At 39.7% G+C, this 13,533-nt stretch overlaps 1 protein-coding gene across 1 annotated transcript; it reads left to right on the plus strand.

The window, feature by feature from the left end:
* micall2a (mical-like 2a) lies at positions 1-12,028 on the plus strand. Its single transcript, XM_069148746.1, has 17 exons — positions 1-143; positions 585-633; positions 1,761-1,902; positions 2,084-2,250; positions 2,414-2,544; positions 2,645-3,157; positions 3,270-3,454; positions 4,580-4,640; positions 5,120-5,319; positions 6,408-6,515; positions 6,709-6,773; positions 6,973-7,099; positions 9,397-9,499; positions 9,902-9,975; positions 10,066-10,180; positions 10,311-10,357; positions 10,446-12,028. The coding sequence occupies exons 1-17, from the start codon at positions 1-3 to the stop codon at positions 10,523-10,525; spliced, it is 2,310 nt and encodes a 769-aa protein (XP_069004847.1). The 3' UTR covers positions 10,526-12,028.
* Positions 12,029-13,533: the final 1,505 nt, after the last annotated feature.

The raw sequence follows: 13,533 nt of genomic DNA on the forward strand, positions 1-13,533 counted from the left end.
ATGGCGGCCGTCAAGGCTCTGGAACAGTGGTGTAAACTGCAGTGTGACGGCTACCGAGATGTAGCCATCACCAACATGACCACTTCTTTCAGGAACGGGATGGCTTTTTGTGCGCTGATACACAAGTACAGACCGGATCTGATGTGAGTGTTTACCTCTGACGAATTGGTTAAAACGTGGTGAAATTCTGCTGGGGTTTGGTTGAGTTCTATAACTGTTAACTTTGACAGAAGCAGTCTGTTTCCTCCTGAATTGCAGTCATATCTTGTTGTTTTCTGCAAAAGGTTTATTTGTCTTTGGTACTTTTTAACCTAAGAGTGATTATTTATTTAAAATAAAAATAAAAAAAAATGTTGTACTCATTATTTGTGTTTATTTTCCTAATCTTAACTCATGATCCTTTTAATGTATTTAGGTGTGTCAGTTCTGCTGTCAATAAATGGCCATAAGAAAAACTACTTGAAAATGTCACTTTGTGCGTTTATATTTTAAATCCTCATGATCCTAAATTAGATGATGATTTCTTTAACATGTCTAACTCCTCTCTTTGTTCATTGTATTTCTGTTTTTTTTTTTTCCCCCAGAGACTATGAGTCACTCAGAAAGGAGGATGTGTTTGAGAATAACAGACTGGTAAGAAGTCAAGTTGTTCAGTCTTTGCCTTGCTGAGAGGAACACACTTCATATTCGAGTATAAAACATCCACTTCATCAACCTTGGAAACATGACGGAGCATGCAGCAACGCGCGCACACACACACACACACACACACACACACACAAAATACAACAAAAACTCCTCTCAAACATTTCTAAATCTTCACTCCTCCTCTGTCCACTTGAACTCATTTATTTTGTTAACCCCCTGCCTGACATGAGCTGCACAGCCAGGACCTCTCCATTATTTAGTGTTTTACCATCTTCCCAGCTTCCTCTGAGGGTTACAGGCCCCGCTGAGCGCTGCAGTTTGCACTCTCTATGACATCCTTGTTGTCTTGGATCTTCCTGACAGTGTCAGCAGCAAACCTGAGCTCGGAGGTGGTCTCCAGTTTATTCATTTTAAATGAGGCTTGCTGACATCCTGCCACTCGATCCTCACGATAACAGTTCACTTGAATACACTGCTGATGTATACTGCTTGAATGCTACACTAATGAACAGATTTGTGGCCAGAGAATCGTGTATTTGATCTGGTTTAAAGTTTTGATCAACCGTTGCTGAAACGTACTGAAACGTGAGAGTGTGACTGGTGCAGTAATTCACACCCTTCTATATTTCATGAATAGTGTCGTGTTTCTTACAGGTGGTATATTTCATGAGTTGAAATTTGTCTGTGTATTTGTAGCTAAATGGATCCTCTGATTATTTTATGTCTTGTGTTCTTCTTTTGCTGTAGCACACTCTTGATATTCGGTGAGGCTGTTCTTTAAATTTAATGAGCATGTCCATACTGATCCTAAACAATGCCCTGATATCCTGCTCCCTCCATCCTCCTTCTTATCTGTACAAGCTCACAGGAAGTGTGCTATTCATTATGCAGACCTTTCCAGACCTCTCTGGGCTCCACCGCAAAATACTGCCAGTCTATTTAAAGTCAATTGTATTGTATGACATTTTTACACATGCTGTAAATGTATGTGAATGTGTGCTCGATGAATTCCATGTTTATTTTGCAAAAACACTTTGGATGTGCCTTTGTCCATTATATGCTACTATCAGATGCTGGTTAAACTTTGTATTTTTTTTTTCTTGTTTCTGAAGGCTTTTCAGGTGGCAGAGGAGAAATTGGGGATCCCAGCTTTGTTAGATGCAGAAGACATGGTGGCTTTAAGGATCCCAGACAGACTAAGCATTCTTACCTACGTCTCCCAGTACCACAACTACTTCAAAGGACGGCCTCCCAGTGAGAATATATCTGCTTCAAAAATCCACAGTAACTTTATAGACAAGTTTGAGGTGTCCTCCCTCCTACTGCGTCAATGCAGAGCTTTTTCTGACATGTCTCTTTTTTTAAGAATAGGCTGAGTTATGTTGTTTCTGTCTCGTGTGTTGTTTGACACTAATGGTGTTTCACTTCTCCTCAGTGGGAGGTGTGAAAAGGCCAGCAGAGGGCTCCAAGGAGGAGCCGTCAGAGAAGAAAAATCTCCCAGTGGTTGCCAAAACCTTTGTGTCCAAAAGCGCCATTGAGAATCGGTTACCTTCCACTCTTACCGCTCAGACCTCACCCAAGATGGCCAGAGCAGCCGCTCAGGTCCGAACTCAATACATCTTTGTTATTTTATAATAATACTTTTTTGATTATTATATTTAATGGCAAGGAGGATGTTTATTTTCAGTGGTTTAGGTTAATATTAAAAGGAAAATGTTGAATCTTTTTGGATACAGTGTTACTGTAGCTTTGGTTTCTTTCACAGAAGGTGGTTTTGGCAGAAAACGGCAACAAAAATGGGACTCTTAATAGCAAATGTGTTGCATGCAAGAGCCATGTTCATCTGGTTCAGAGGCACTTTGTGGAGGGCAAGCTGTATCACAGAATATGTTTCAAGTAAGAATTTTATCTACATTCATTCGTACTATTTTTTTTGTGTGCTGGAGTTTATTTCTTTAAAAAAAAAAATGTCATGCTAATAAACTTCCACCACCAGATGCAGTGAGTGCTCCTGCGTACTTCATGCAGGAGGCTACAAACCAGGTAAGAATCCAGACACTTTTATCTGCAACGCCCACTGGAACAGCGTCAAGCCTTCCTCTTCATCCGATGCTGCGGTCAAACACGGACCCCTCGGTTCAGCCGTACGACCAAATGGTGCCAGCCAGACCCATCATGCACCTCGTCCCTCTTCGGTGCCGTCAGCCCCACAGAATTTTGTTCTGAAGCCATTCAGTCCTCCTCCACCTTCCCAGTCCTGGACGGACTCGGCCCAGAAGACGCAGGTGGCCCGGCAGAAGTTTTTCCAGACTGTGACACAAGTCACAGAAACTTCGACAGGCAACAGGAAGCTCACAGAGCCCTCAAATGTTTTAGCGAAGCCTAAGGTCCCACTGAGTCCCGATGAGGAGAAGAGCAGCGTCAGGGTCGTTATCGGAAAGAACCTAGCAGAGAAAAACTGCAACAATAACAACAAACGCCCGTTTACCATCCGATCAGCAGAGAGACGGTGAGTAACGCATCTCTATACCACATGTGGCCATGAATTTGTATATTCCAACGCTTTCCCACTGTCTGCACGGTTTTGTGAGGCCAACGGTGAAGCCTTTCTGTCTCTGCAGGTTTGGTGATGAGCCAAGTTCAGCTGATAGCCCTGGTTTGAGAAAGGAGAAATACAGCCAAGGCCCAGCAGGAAACTGGGCAGGACGGCCCTCCACCAGCCAGACAAACAATAAGGAATCACCATGTCTAAAGGCCATCCACAAAGACAAGACAAGGCCAACAACTGTACACAAAACCGCCAAAGGCAAGCTCGACTACATTCATTCCATTTGTTCTTGATCCATTATTTGACATGTCGCCAACATCCACACACCCACCCCCACCATTCTCTGTCTGCCTCAAACATTCACAGAAAACAAAGCCCTTTTGTCATTTTTTTTTTTTTTTTTTTTTTTTTTTTGCCCCATTTATGCAGCCTGTGCATCTAGCAGGCCGTTTTAATTTCTGTCTCACACTAATGAACTTTCATAGTTGAACTGTCATTCTCTCGGGATGGATGTGCATGTACGGGTGTCAGAGGGTTTGCAGACAGAAACACAATTACTGCTGGTTTCATTGTGAATGGTGTTTTATTGTTAGGATTGATAGAAGTCTTCCTGACGTGGAAATGAACTCTGTTGCCTGCTAATATTAACCATTTGTAGACCAGATGTAACTGCAAATTGTTGTGGACGTTACGAGCGCAGATTAGAGCATCATTTGGGTCTTTAATACAGATTTGGAGGTGAAGACGAGTCCCTTTAGTGGATTGTTGTGAGAGACTAGATAATGAAACCAGCAGCTGCTGAACTCATTATCAGCTGTTCAGGTGGCTCAGACGAGTCAAGGGAGTCTTTTGTTTATTGTGTACATGAACTGCTTTGAGTGTGCAAGTCATTGTTAAAGATGTCACATAATCTGCAATGCACTAACTTCTTAATGGTTTTGAAGGATGTTGGTAGCTGTGCAAGATGCCATTATTATTATTTATTTATTTATTTATTTTTTGGGGGGGGGGTAAAAAGAGTAACAGTTAATTGAGTTGATCTGCTCTGACTTTAATAATTGATTGTTTTAGTTGTTCACCAAGCAAAAGTGATAAAACTTTGCTCGTTCCATGTGATGACTTGCTGCTTTTGTTTGTTTTGATATCATTTTGATTTTAAAACATGATTATCTTTGTGTTATTGACTGTTGATCATACAAATGAGATGTTTAAACATAATAATTTATGCTCTTTTTAAACTTGTGATTCACTTGTTTTGGTCTTAAATTTAACAAACAATATTAACAGATAACAAACTGATAATGAAAATAAACTTGCTTCAGCCCCAATTATATATTCGTCTTTCACTTTTTTTTTTTTTTTTATCCCTACATTTTCTTACAGATCAACTTACCCACGAGTGGCAAAAAAAGCTCAAACCTGTGAAAACTGAGTTAGGACTTAAGTAAGTATGCTTAACTATCTTGATAATATCTTTAACTATATAACTCACTCTCCTGGAAGTTGAAATGTCACATAAGTGGACCAAAGAATGGCTTGACAGATTCTCCATCCGACATCTCTGACCTCTGAGCTTATTCACTCCTCCAGACTGCGGAACCATCGACCTCCGTCCATCTCTGTTATTGTTGACTGGTTCAGAGTGCAGCCGCTAGCTCTGTCCCCATCTTAACAAGCTGCAAGGAGGGCCAGGCCTGAACCTTTCCTCCTTTAACACTAGGCTCTCTCATTTCTAACTCCTGCTGATGATTCCTCCACTCTTTTCATCACCTTTTTAACATTACAGTATCTAAGGTGAGGCCTTTTCTAATGCATATATTCAATCTGTATGAGCCAACCTGTTGGCGTCTTCCATCTGTGTTAGACAAATGCTGTGCTGTTACACCATTTTTAAAAGCTTATTTCATTGTTTCTTATTTACAGAGATGCTAAACCTGAAGCCTTCACTGAGGAACATGCACCCGGCTTCAAGTCCACGACTGCTACTAATGACTCCATCTGTACAGCCAGGCCTCTCTTGGCTCCAACACCTGCAGCACCTTCAGTTAACTTTGCTGTGTTTGACCCTGCATGCTTTAGAGAAGTCGGTCCCCAGAAATCTCTGCCGGGCTCCAAAAGTCAAGGTGAGACATTTCTTTGCATTATAATGGGAGACAAATGTTTGCAAGTGTAGTAAATTCTATGAATTGAGTGTTGGATCTCAAAAAAGATTGGCTCTATTAGATGTAGTCAGTTTGTTACATCACAGTAAAGGCTTCAGTGCTTGAAAGTGTTTCTTTTTTGAGCTCATCTTGTCAGTTTTAAGAAATTTGACTGTCCTCAATAGACACAATTTGTCTTTAAGTGACTCTTTATAGTGAAATCAACGCAGCAAGATGTTAAGAGCAGCACCAAATGATTATAGTGATTACAAAATTAGAATTTCGTCTGCAGCCCCGCTAGCAACTGAAGCTGTTAAAAGCAGCTTGTGTTTGAGCTTTTAAGAGGAGGAGCAAGCGGTGGATCTGACTCTATCTGATTGGAAACTTGATGAGGCCTGTCAATCAAACAGACACGCCCCCAAACACATGGCTTTCAGAGACTTCTTTTCAAATTAATGAAGGAATTATTTTTAAATGGACTGCCTGAAAACTAATAAGGAAGAGTGACTTTTGCTAACAACACCATAAGAACTTGTGGAAAGCTTTGCATTTCATGAGAAGTTGAATAGGAGTCTGTGGAGCCGGAGACTTTATGGCGCAAACCCAGTTTATTGCACTTCTGCAATGGCCTTATTATATGTACATTTTGTATACAGTCAATGGTCATAACCAAGGTATTTCTATTTTTTATATAAATTTTGACACAATGATGCTGCTGCATGAGAAGTCATAGGATCACCAAATTGATTGCAGTTCATCCTGAGGGGGAATATGAGCGTCTGTGCCAAATCTCATGGCAATTCATCCAAAGGTTTACAAATTTCACTCAAAACCATGAATGTGAGCCTAAAGGAAGCACTAGAGGAAAATATAAATGCATGTCAGTAGGAATCATCCTCTGGAGATGATGAATGTCTCTACGAAATGTTATCTGTCCAAAAGCTGTTGAAGTGGTGAACGCTGTAGTTTTTTTTTACTAAATGTGACCAGCAAATAAAAATACGCATTGCAGAAATAACTTCTGAACTGACAGATGTACAGCATGTAAAACCTCCTGTCCTTATTTTTAGGGTTTAAACATGGGAGCCACTCGCCTGTGAAATCCCCACCCAGACCGCCAGCTGTGGAATCTATTAGCTCTTCAACGACTACAGCAGCCAATCACGGACATCCCTCAGGTTGGTTCCCAGCTTCTTCTTTTTTTTAAATGTCATCAAAGGCACACATACATGGCCTCAGCCATCTCGTTGCTTTCATATAAACAGTCGTTTTTTTTCCCTGAAAATAAATCAGGTGAAGTCATATGTGACAATGCTTTTCTGAAAAGCTGCCATGAAAGGACTATCTAATCCTATTTTATCTACCTCTTAGCTGCTAAAAAGGGAAAGTATTTGTCACCCACCAACGCCTCCAGGACTGAAATGAGGTCACCCTCTGTAAGTTCCCTCCATTAAGTCTCTTAAGAGATTAATTAACAGCTCTACAAATATGCTTTCATTACATTCCTGGTTTAAAAAAAAAAAAAAAATTAAAAAAAAATGGATGACCTTCTTTACATTAAAGTGGCCAAAGTCAGAATTTTTATATTAAAATTATCTTGACTTGACTGGGACTCACAAGTTCTTTGTTTTACAGCAGGTGAAGTCTTATCATATTCCGGTGGAGCAGATTGAGAGAGAGCTCAATGATATTGAGACAAATTTGGCTCAGCTGGAAAGGGAGGGAGTGGAGCTGGAGAAGCAGCTGCGCAGCTGTGAGGAAGGTATGTTTCCTTTTACTCTTCTCTCACAACTCGCCATTTTCTCCCGCTTTCTTCCCTTTTCCTTGTTTAGACATGCAAATGTGATTTAAAAATAAGTGTGCAGTTTAGAAAAATTTTGAGTCTTTCAAAGAACTCACTCAGCAGCATAGTTCCATAAAAGTCACTGATAAACCCGAGAATTACCAGAAGAAAGTTGCGTTTCACATCCTCCAATATGCACTCTCCCTTTCTGTTTCTTACCCAGGATACACCATTTCTTTCTCCTTCTTTCTGTCGCTTCCCCTTCAGTCGGGTAAATGACGTTTTAAACGTTGGTCTCATTGACTTATTCCTCTTTCTGATGGCAACGCTTATTGGTTACAAAGCTGGGCAGCTGGGTCCCACCGTGGTCAAGAGGACTGTTGGCTGTGACCCCTGCGTCACTTTGTTCCGAAATGGGTTTTAAGGTGTCGATCCAATGGTCAATTTTGCACTCTCGCAATGAATAACCTCAATGCAAAATGTGATGGTGTCTGTGTGAACTGCTGAATCCCGCTGCTGCGTCAGTGAGTTGTCCTGGTTGCCTCCCACATTCACTCGCCATCAGCTGGAGGTGTGTGTGTGTATGTGTGGGGGCGGGCTGGAGGGGGGTGGGGGGATTATCTGCCATTTCTATTACTGTTTCTGCAGCCAAATGAGGTGAGAGGCACAGCCCGCCCACAGGGAGGGTGCCTCTCCTTTGAGGTAGTAGGAGTAGGGGGCCTGATTGCTTTGCTCAAGGTCAACATGACTTGGGTATAGTAATATATATTCTGGTCTATTGCTTCCTTTTTTATTTTTTTTTGAACGGCACCCAGGAAGGCTGCAGTTGCTTGGCCAGATTTTGACATCAATTGCACACCACCTAGGAGATCATCTACTTCTCAACTGGAATTTGTCTGCATAAAAACGAAACTCTGACACTCAAATGCGGTTCAGAGTAAAATCATGTTTGATGCGGCAGGATGTGCCTCTGTCTCCGTCCAGCTCAGTCTGTACTGTACATGTACTTTGATTGATGGGTCACTAATTGGGATCGGCAAATATTTAGCCGAAAATCATTTGATCCACCTTCTCGGGTATCCATGTAGGACTTGGTTAAGCAGAAAATGCGAGCTGTGTCTCAGTGCTTGTCACAATATTGTAGTGGACCAATCACTGAACAATTCTGATTCAAGTAAATGTTTCAACATTTTAGGTTTATATATGAATCATTGTGGATGTTGAAGCTTCTCTGTTCTTTGGGTGTTTGGTGAGGGCTTTTTGAAAGTTGTCCTTTTCTGTCTGTGGAAAAATATATATACTGCACAAATTTGAGAGTTAAAGATGCTTTTATTTGTGTGACTCAACAGTCAAAATGAGAACTAACGTAATTATCATTTAGTTTGGTTTCTAATTTACTTTCTTAAACAGCGTGAATTGAAACGAGTATAACATTTAAGATATTTAAAGCAAAATAAAGGGGAGTGGTGTTCTATTCCGAAGTACATTAAACAACGGAGACGACGAATGCTGAAGATACAGTAAAGGAGGACACGTTTGTTGTAACACTCTGTTCTGTGGCATATGACAGTCTGTTCAGTGTTAAATTTAAAAATTCAGATTACCAAGAGTCTGGGCTCCATTTTGGGATCGTTGGCTGCAACATAGTCCTTAATAAAGGTGTTGACAGAGTCCCAAGATGTGAGTCACGCGCCATCTTAATAAACCTCCCACCTCTGAACAAACCTCTTAACCACCTCCCTACAAACCAGCCAAGTTATCTTAAAAACCTCATTCGCAATTAATATTATTAATATTGAATAAATAGCACAGTCATAAGAAAACAAATGGTTTATCTGGGTAAAATAAAATGAGCCATGATTCTGATTGAGAGTGGGCTTCTGGATTGTTATATTAAATAAGATGATGTAAAATGTCTTATTTGAATTCGGCACTTTGCTCTCGCGCTGTATCATCTGACATTAGAAGAGCTCAGAGCCACGTCGACATCTGAAAACTTCGTTTGAGCCAAATTTATCCCTGCAGGATTTAATTTACTCACAACATTCATTTGAGTTGTGTTGAATCGTCTACCAGCGACCCAGAGCTCATGATAAACGCACATTTTAAAGAAACCTGTAGAGTCTGTACGGGCGAAATGTTAAATGAACTGTTCGATTTATTTTTTTTCCCAATGTGTACACATCAACGATCGCAGAATACACCAAGACCATAACACAGGAGTAATATGCACTGTCTCATTTATGATATATTGTGTATCACTAACCTATTTTTAGAGGGAGAGGGGGACATACTGATGGACCCACTGATGGTCGACTGGTTTAACCTCATTCGAAAAAAGCAGACGTACATTAGGAAGGAATCGGAGCTCGTATACATGTGAGTATCATTTTCTTTATAATAACTTAAAACTGCAAATGTAGACTAAGATTAAGTGTCCCGTCACCCATCATTTTATCGCAAGTGATTTCTTTTTAAACTCTTTATTTTGGTTATAATTGTTTACCTCCAAAGGCTTTTTCTACAGTGTAGGTTTTGCTTTGCGACTTGAAAGCTGCTTTTATTATTTTGATATGAAACGATTCCATACTATTAATTTTTTTTTTTTAATCTTTTTACATTATTCCTCTTCACTTGCGTTTCATTTTACTGACAATTAACACGGTCAGCAAAGTTATTAACTGTCAAATCATATATATTTGTTCAGGTCTGTTTTTACGGTTTTGAGATGCATTATAAATTAACATCCTGATTGATGTCATTAATGAATACATTTGTCAGAGCCAGGACTCAGGAGCTGGAGCAGCAGCAGCCAGGTGTGGAGGGGGAACTTCGCAGGCTGATGGAGAGGCCAGGTAAGACATCACAGACTTCATGCTCAACAACACTTCTGTTAACCACCTTTTTTCCCCCCAACATGCAACTTTGTCAACTCGGTATCACAGATCATTTAAAGTCCAGAGAGGAGCAACAGAGGGAGAAGACGCTGATGCAGCGACTGATGGAGATCGTGGACGGCAGAAATGCGATTGTGGAGAGTCTTGATGAGGACAGGCTGAGGTAACACGATCCATGTTAGAATTCTTTTTTTACATGACGAGAGAGATAATCATTTCAGAACAATGCAGAGAGTTTAACAGCTTGTTGTAAACAAGACAAAATGTTTAACTAGAGTTTTGGTGAATTTCAGGGAAGTAGAAGAGGATCAGCAGTTGAATAAAATGATGCAAAATCTGGGTTAGTATTGTACACAAATTTCTCTTTTACATTTGTTTTTCCAATTTAAATGCACCTTCTAATATTTAGTGTTTCTTTTGGTGAACAGGACTGAAGAAAGGCAAAAATAAGAGGAAATCTTCCATCTCAAAACTGTTCAGGCGAAGAAGTAAAAGACTAGTTGAATGATGCTTGAGGGATTTTTTTTTTTTTTTTTTTTTTTTTAGTAAATGGGGGCATTTTTATTATATTAACATTCCTTTCAAACATTCAAGTTGTTATATTTAACTATGGCAGTATATAGGTTGATAATGAGGCAAAGGAAGAGCTGTAGAATTAGGAAGCATAATGGATCAAATCATTGGCTTTTATCTATTCTATCTATCTATTCACAATATTTCAAAAAATAAATGTTGGCTTAAAATCTTTTGTTGGTTAAAGACTCACCGTAAGTTCTTGGTTTGTTGTTAGTTAAGTGGGGCGTGCATTTTCTGTTTCGGTTATTGTTCAATCTTTGCTTTTGTTCCACAAGGGGTCTCATGTTTTTTTTTTACAAATGTTTTGCTGTTAAAAAAAAGAACATTCGGTTTAATTGTGTGGTGAATGCTGCTGTGAACGTTTCCCTAATATTGATTATACGGCACCGTTGTCAAAAGGAAGGTTGTCCTTTATGAATGTCTGTTGTGTAAAGACGCTAAATATTTATGGAATGATTGGAGTGAGGTAGCATATTCATAATTTTATCAAATATGAAAGACACCTGGTCAGGAAAAAATGGATGTCGGGTTTATATCATCAACTGTCACGATGTCTAAATATTATGGATGGAACGCTGGCTGTTCCACATCCAAATAGGACTGAGGAGTATAAATGTGTAAACCTTGATCCAAAATGAAATTATTTCACTATTTATTCAATAATGGTTTTTAACAAATTTCCTCTAAGAGCATTCACAATGAAGTTTGAATGGCTGTGGAGTGTAAAATGGAGAGCCACACATGTTGAGCTGCTGCAGACTGTGGCTCCCTCTCTCACTGTACTGTAGGTGGCAGCCTGGGTATGCTGTATCACAAGGCGACAACTTGGAAATCCAATTTGCCACAGTGCAGACAGTTAATTTCTTTGCTAATTTTATAAATGCTGCAAAAATGTTCGGCTGTGCTGATGCAATAATGTTATGTGAAAGAGGATTAGGTAGAGCAGTAGCTTATGGCTGGCGAAGGCTTATAAACTATAGGTTGTATTGAGCTCTTTATCTTCAAACCTGGTTTAATTAAACATTACTCTTTACTAATATCTGCATCAGAATTGCTCCGCACCTGAGCTATTAAAATATTCAAAGTCACTCGTGTGTGAAAATGGCATTCGCTATGTTTGTGAGGAATGTACTGTAATGTGGCAACTTGGAAGTGTTATTTAATGGTATGTGCTTGTTCTCTATAAAAACTTGAAATCTGTTGTCCAATAAATCCTTTGAAGATTACAGGGAACGAGAGGCTGAATTATTTACTTAATAACGGCTTTATTTGGCACACGTTTCACTATTTATACAGATCCCTGAACTTTTTATCGTTACGCTTCCCAAACTTCACCACTGACTGTTGATTCAATGAAGATCAGACGTTGCTTTTAGTAAGAAAACCAACAACGCTGCAGCACCTTTGCGTTAAAGCTGCGCAGCGATCACATAGAGCTGCATCAATGTATGCTTTTAATAAAGCTTTTTAAAGATGGCGTAATTCACTGCCGTCAATGTATTTCAGCTACTTATAAACTACATATCGCTCATTTTGAGATGCATGAAATTGTGATCATGAACTTGGAACACAATCTTTCTAGCTGAGCAGAGTTGGGGATGATATTGGTACAAAATGCCATGCGTGATGTGGGTGACAGTCGAGACTGAATGTGTGATATTAGAGTTAATTAAAGCTTTGCGCCCCATCTACTGCAAATGCTTGCACTTCTGCAATTAAGAATCAAAGGCGAGGGCTTAGTGTCAGGGGGGTGTCTAATACATGGTTTTAACAGGAATGGGACCTGATTTGCCAAGCTCCTAGCGACAAGCATTAACAACAGCCTCAAATTAGAGGGACATTAATATTCATAAGTAAAACAATTCATCCTGTGAATGTGTGATGAAATGGAATCCTCCGAGGTGAGCTCTTGTGTCCAGGCTGCCATCGTTCATTAAAATATGCCATTACCCATGAAGTGCTTAATCTTTATGAAAGGGTGGTAAAATCAGTTTGAACTGCTCTGACAGAGAGGTGGAAATTGTTCATATTGTTCAGCACCTTGCATTATGTTAATCCTGTACATTTTTAAAATGTGATGATGTCAACCCATATTGGTTTCTATTTGTTTCATTAGCTGAATTATATAGGTTTTTAATGTATAATTTTTATGCATGTTGATATTGGTCTGTTATTCTATTAATAAGGCGTGGGTGCTTTGTGATGTTTTAGGTTTGCTGTTGTACTCTGCCTCTTGCAACACAATCTGAATTCTGTGTGTGTGTGTATGTATGTATGCGTGTGCGTGCATGTGTGTGTGTGTGCGTGCATTTCGTCTTATTCCAGTCCCTGCCAGAGTCTCTGCCACTAGCCTGTAATTATGATCCTCGAGGTAATTTTATCAGGCTCATTAGCTCTGATGAGTAAACGAGAAGCGTGCCTCTAATTTATTGGCCATCCAGGCTGGAGACTTAATTCTCATCAGAGAGATCATAATATTTGTATAGAGAGAAAGAGAGAGATGCAGTATAAACAACATACATATACTCGGTTACCCAGACCAACACTGAGGCCAAGACTTTGTGACTTAAAATGAGTAATTGCGCTCATTACAGAAGTCTGTTTGGATAATTGTGCAAATGCTAAAATAATGTGCCTACATCTCATTGTGATGAGCAGGGCACGAAACATTCTCTTTTTGATGCAGACGTGATTTCAAATGAAAGCTATTGTTTGCATTCTGCTGGATCTTGTGCGTTCATCTTCCTGCACAAAATTAGATTCTCACACCTCTGCAAACCAAATTGCATTGTTTTGTTCCCTGTTCAATAGAGATTATCCGTTTTCTGTGTCAGAGAATGTGTTAAGGGAGCGGTGTAAATATGCTCACAATTTCCAGTGTGTAGAAATTTGCATTGAGGGGAAATTATGCATGCTGGCTAGTGGAAATGAAATGTATAA

The sequence above is a fragment of the Embiotoca jacksoni genome, unplaced genomic scaffold, assembly GCF_022577435.1.
Source record: "Embiotoca jacksoni isolate LCO1_2020_lvr unplaced genomic scaffold, fEmbJac1.0.p SCAF_15, whole genome shotgun sequence".
Classification (NCBI taxonomy): Eukaryota; Metazoa; Chordata; class Actinopteri; family Embiotocidae; genus Embiotoca; species Embiotoca jacksoni.

Bases quoted from the DNA above. Each gene is read 5' to 3' on its own strand.
- micall2a (XM_069148746.1), top strand. From the start codon at position 1: ATGGCGGCCGTCAAGGCTCTGGAACAGTGGTGTAAACTGCAGTGTGAC. The intron at 634-1,760 runs GTAAGAAGTCAA...TTGTTTCTGAAG, and splicing joins TGTTTGAGAATAACAGACTG to GCTTTTCAGGTGGCAGAGGA. The intron at 9,976-10,065 runs GTAAGACATCAC...TCGGTATCACAG, and splicing joins CAGGCTGATGGAGAGGCCAG to ATCATTTAAAGTCCAGAGAG.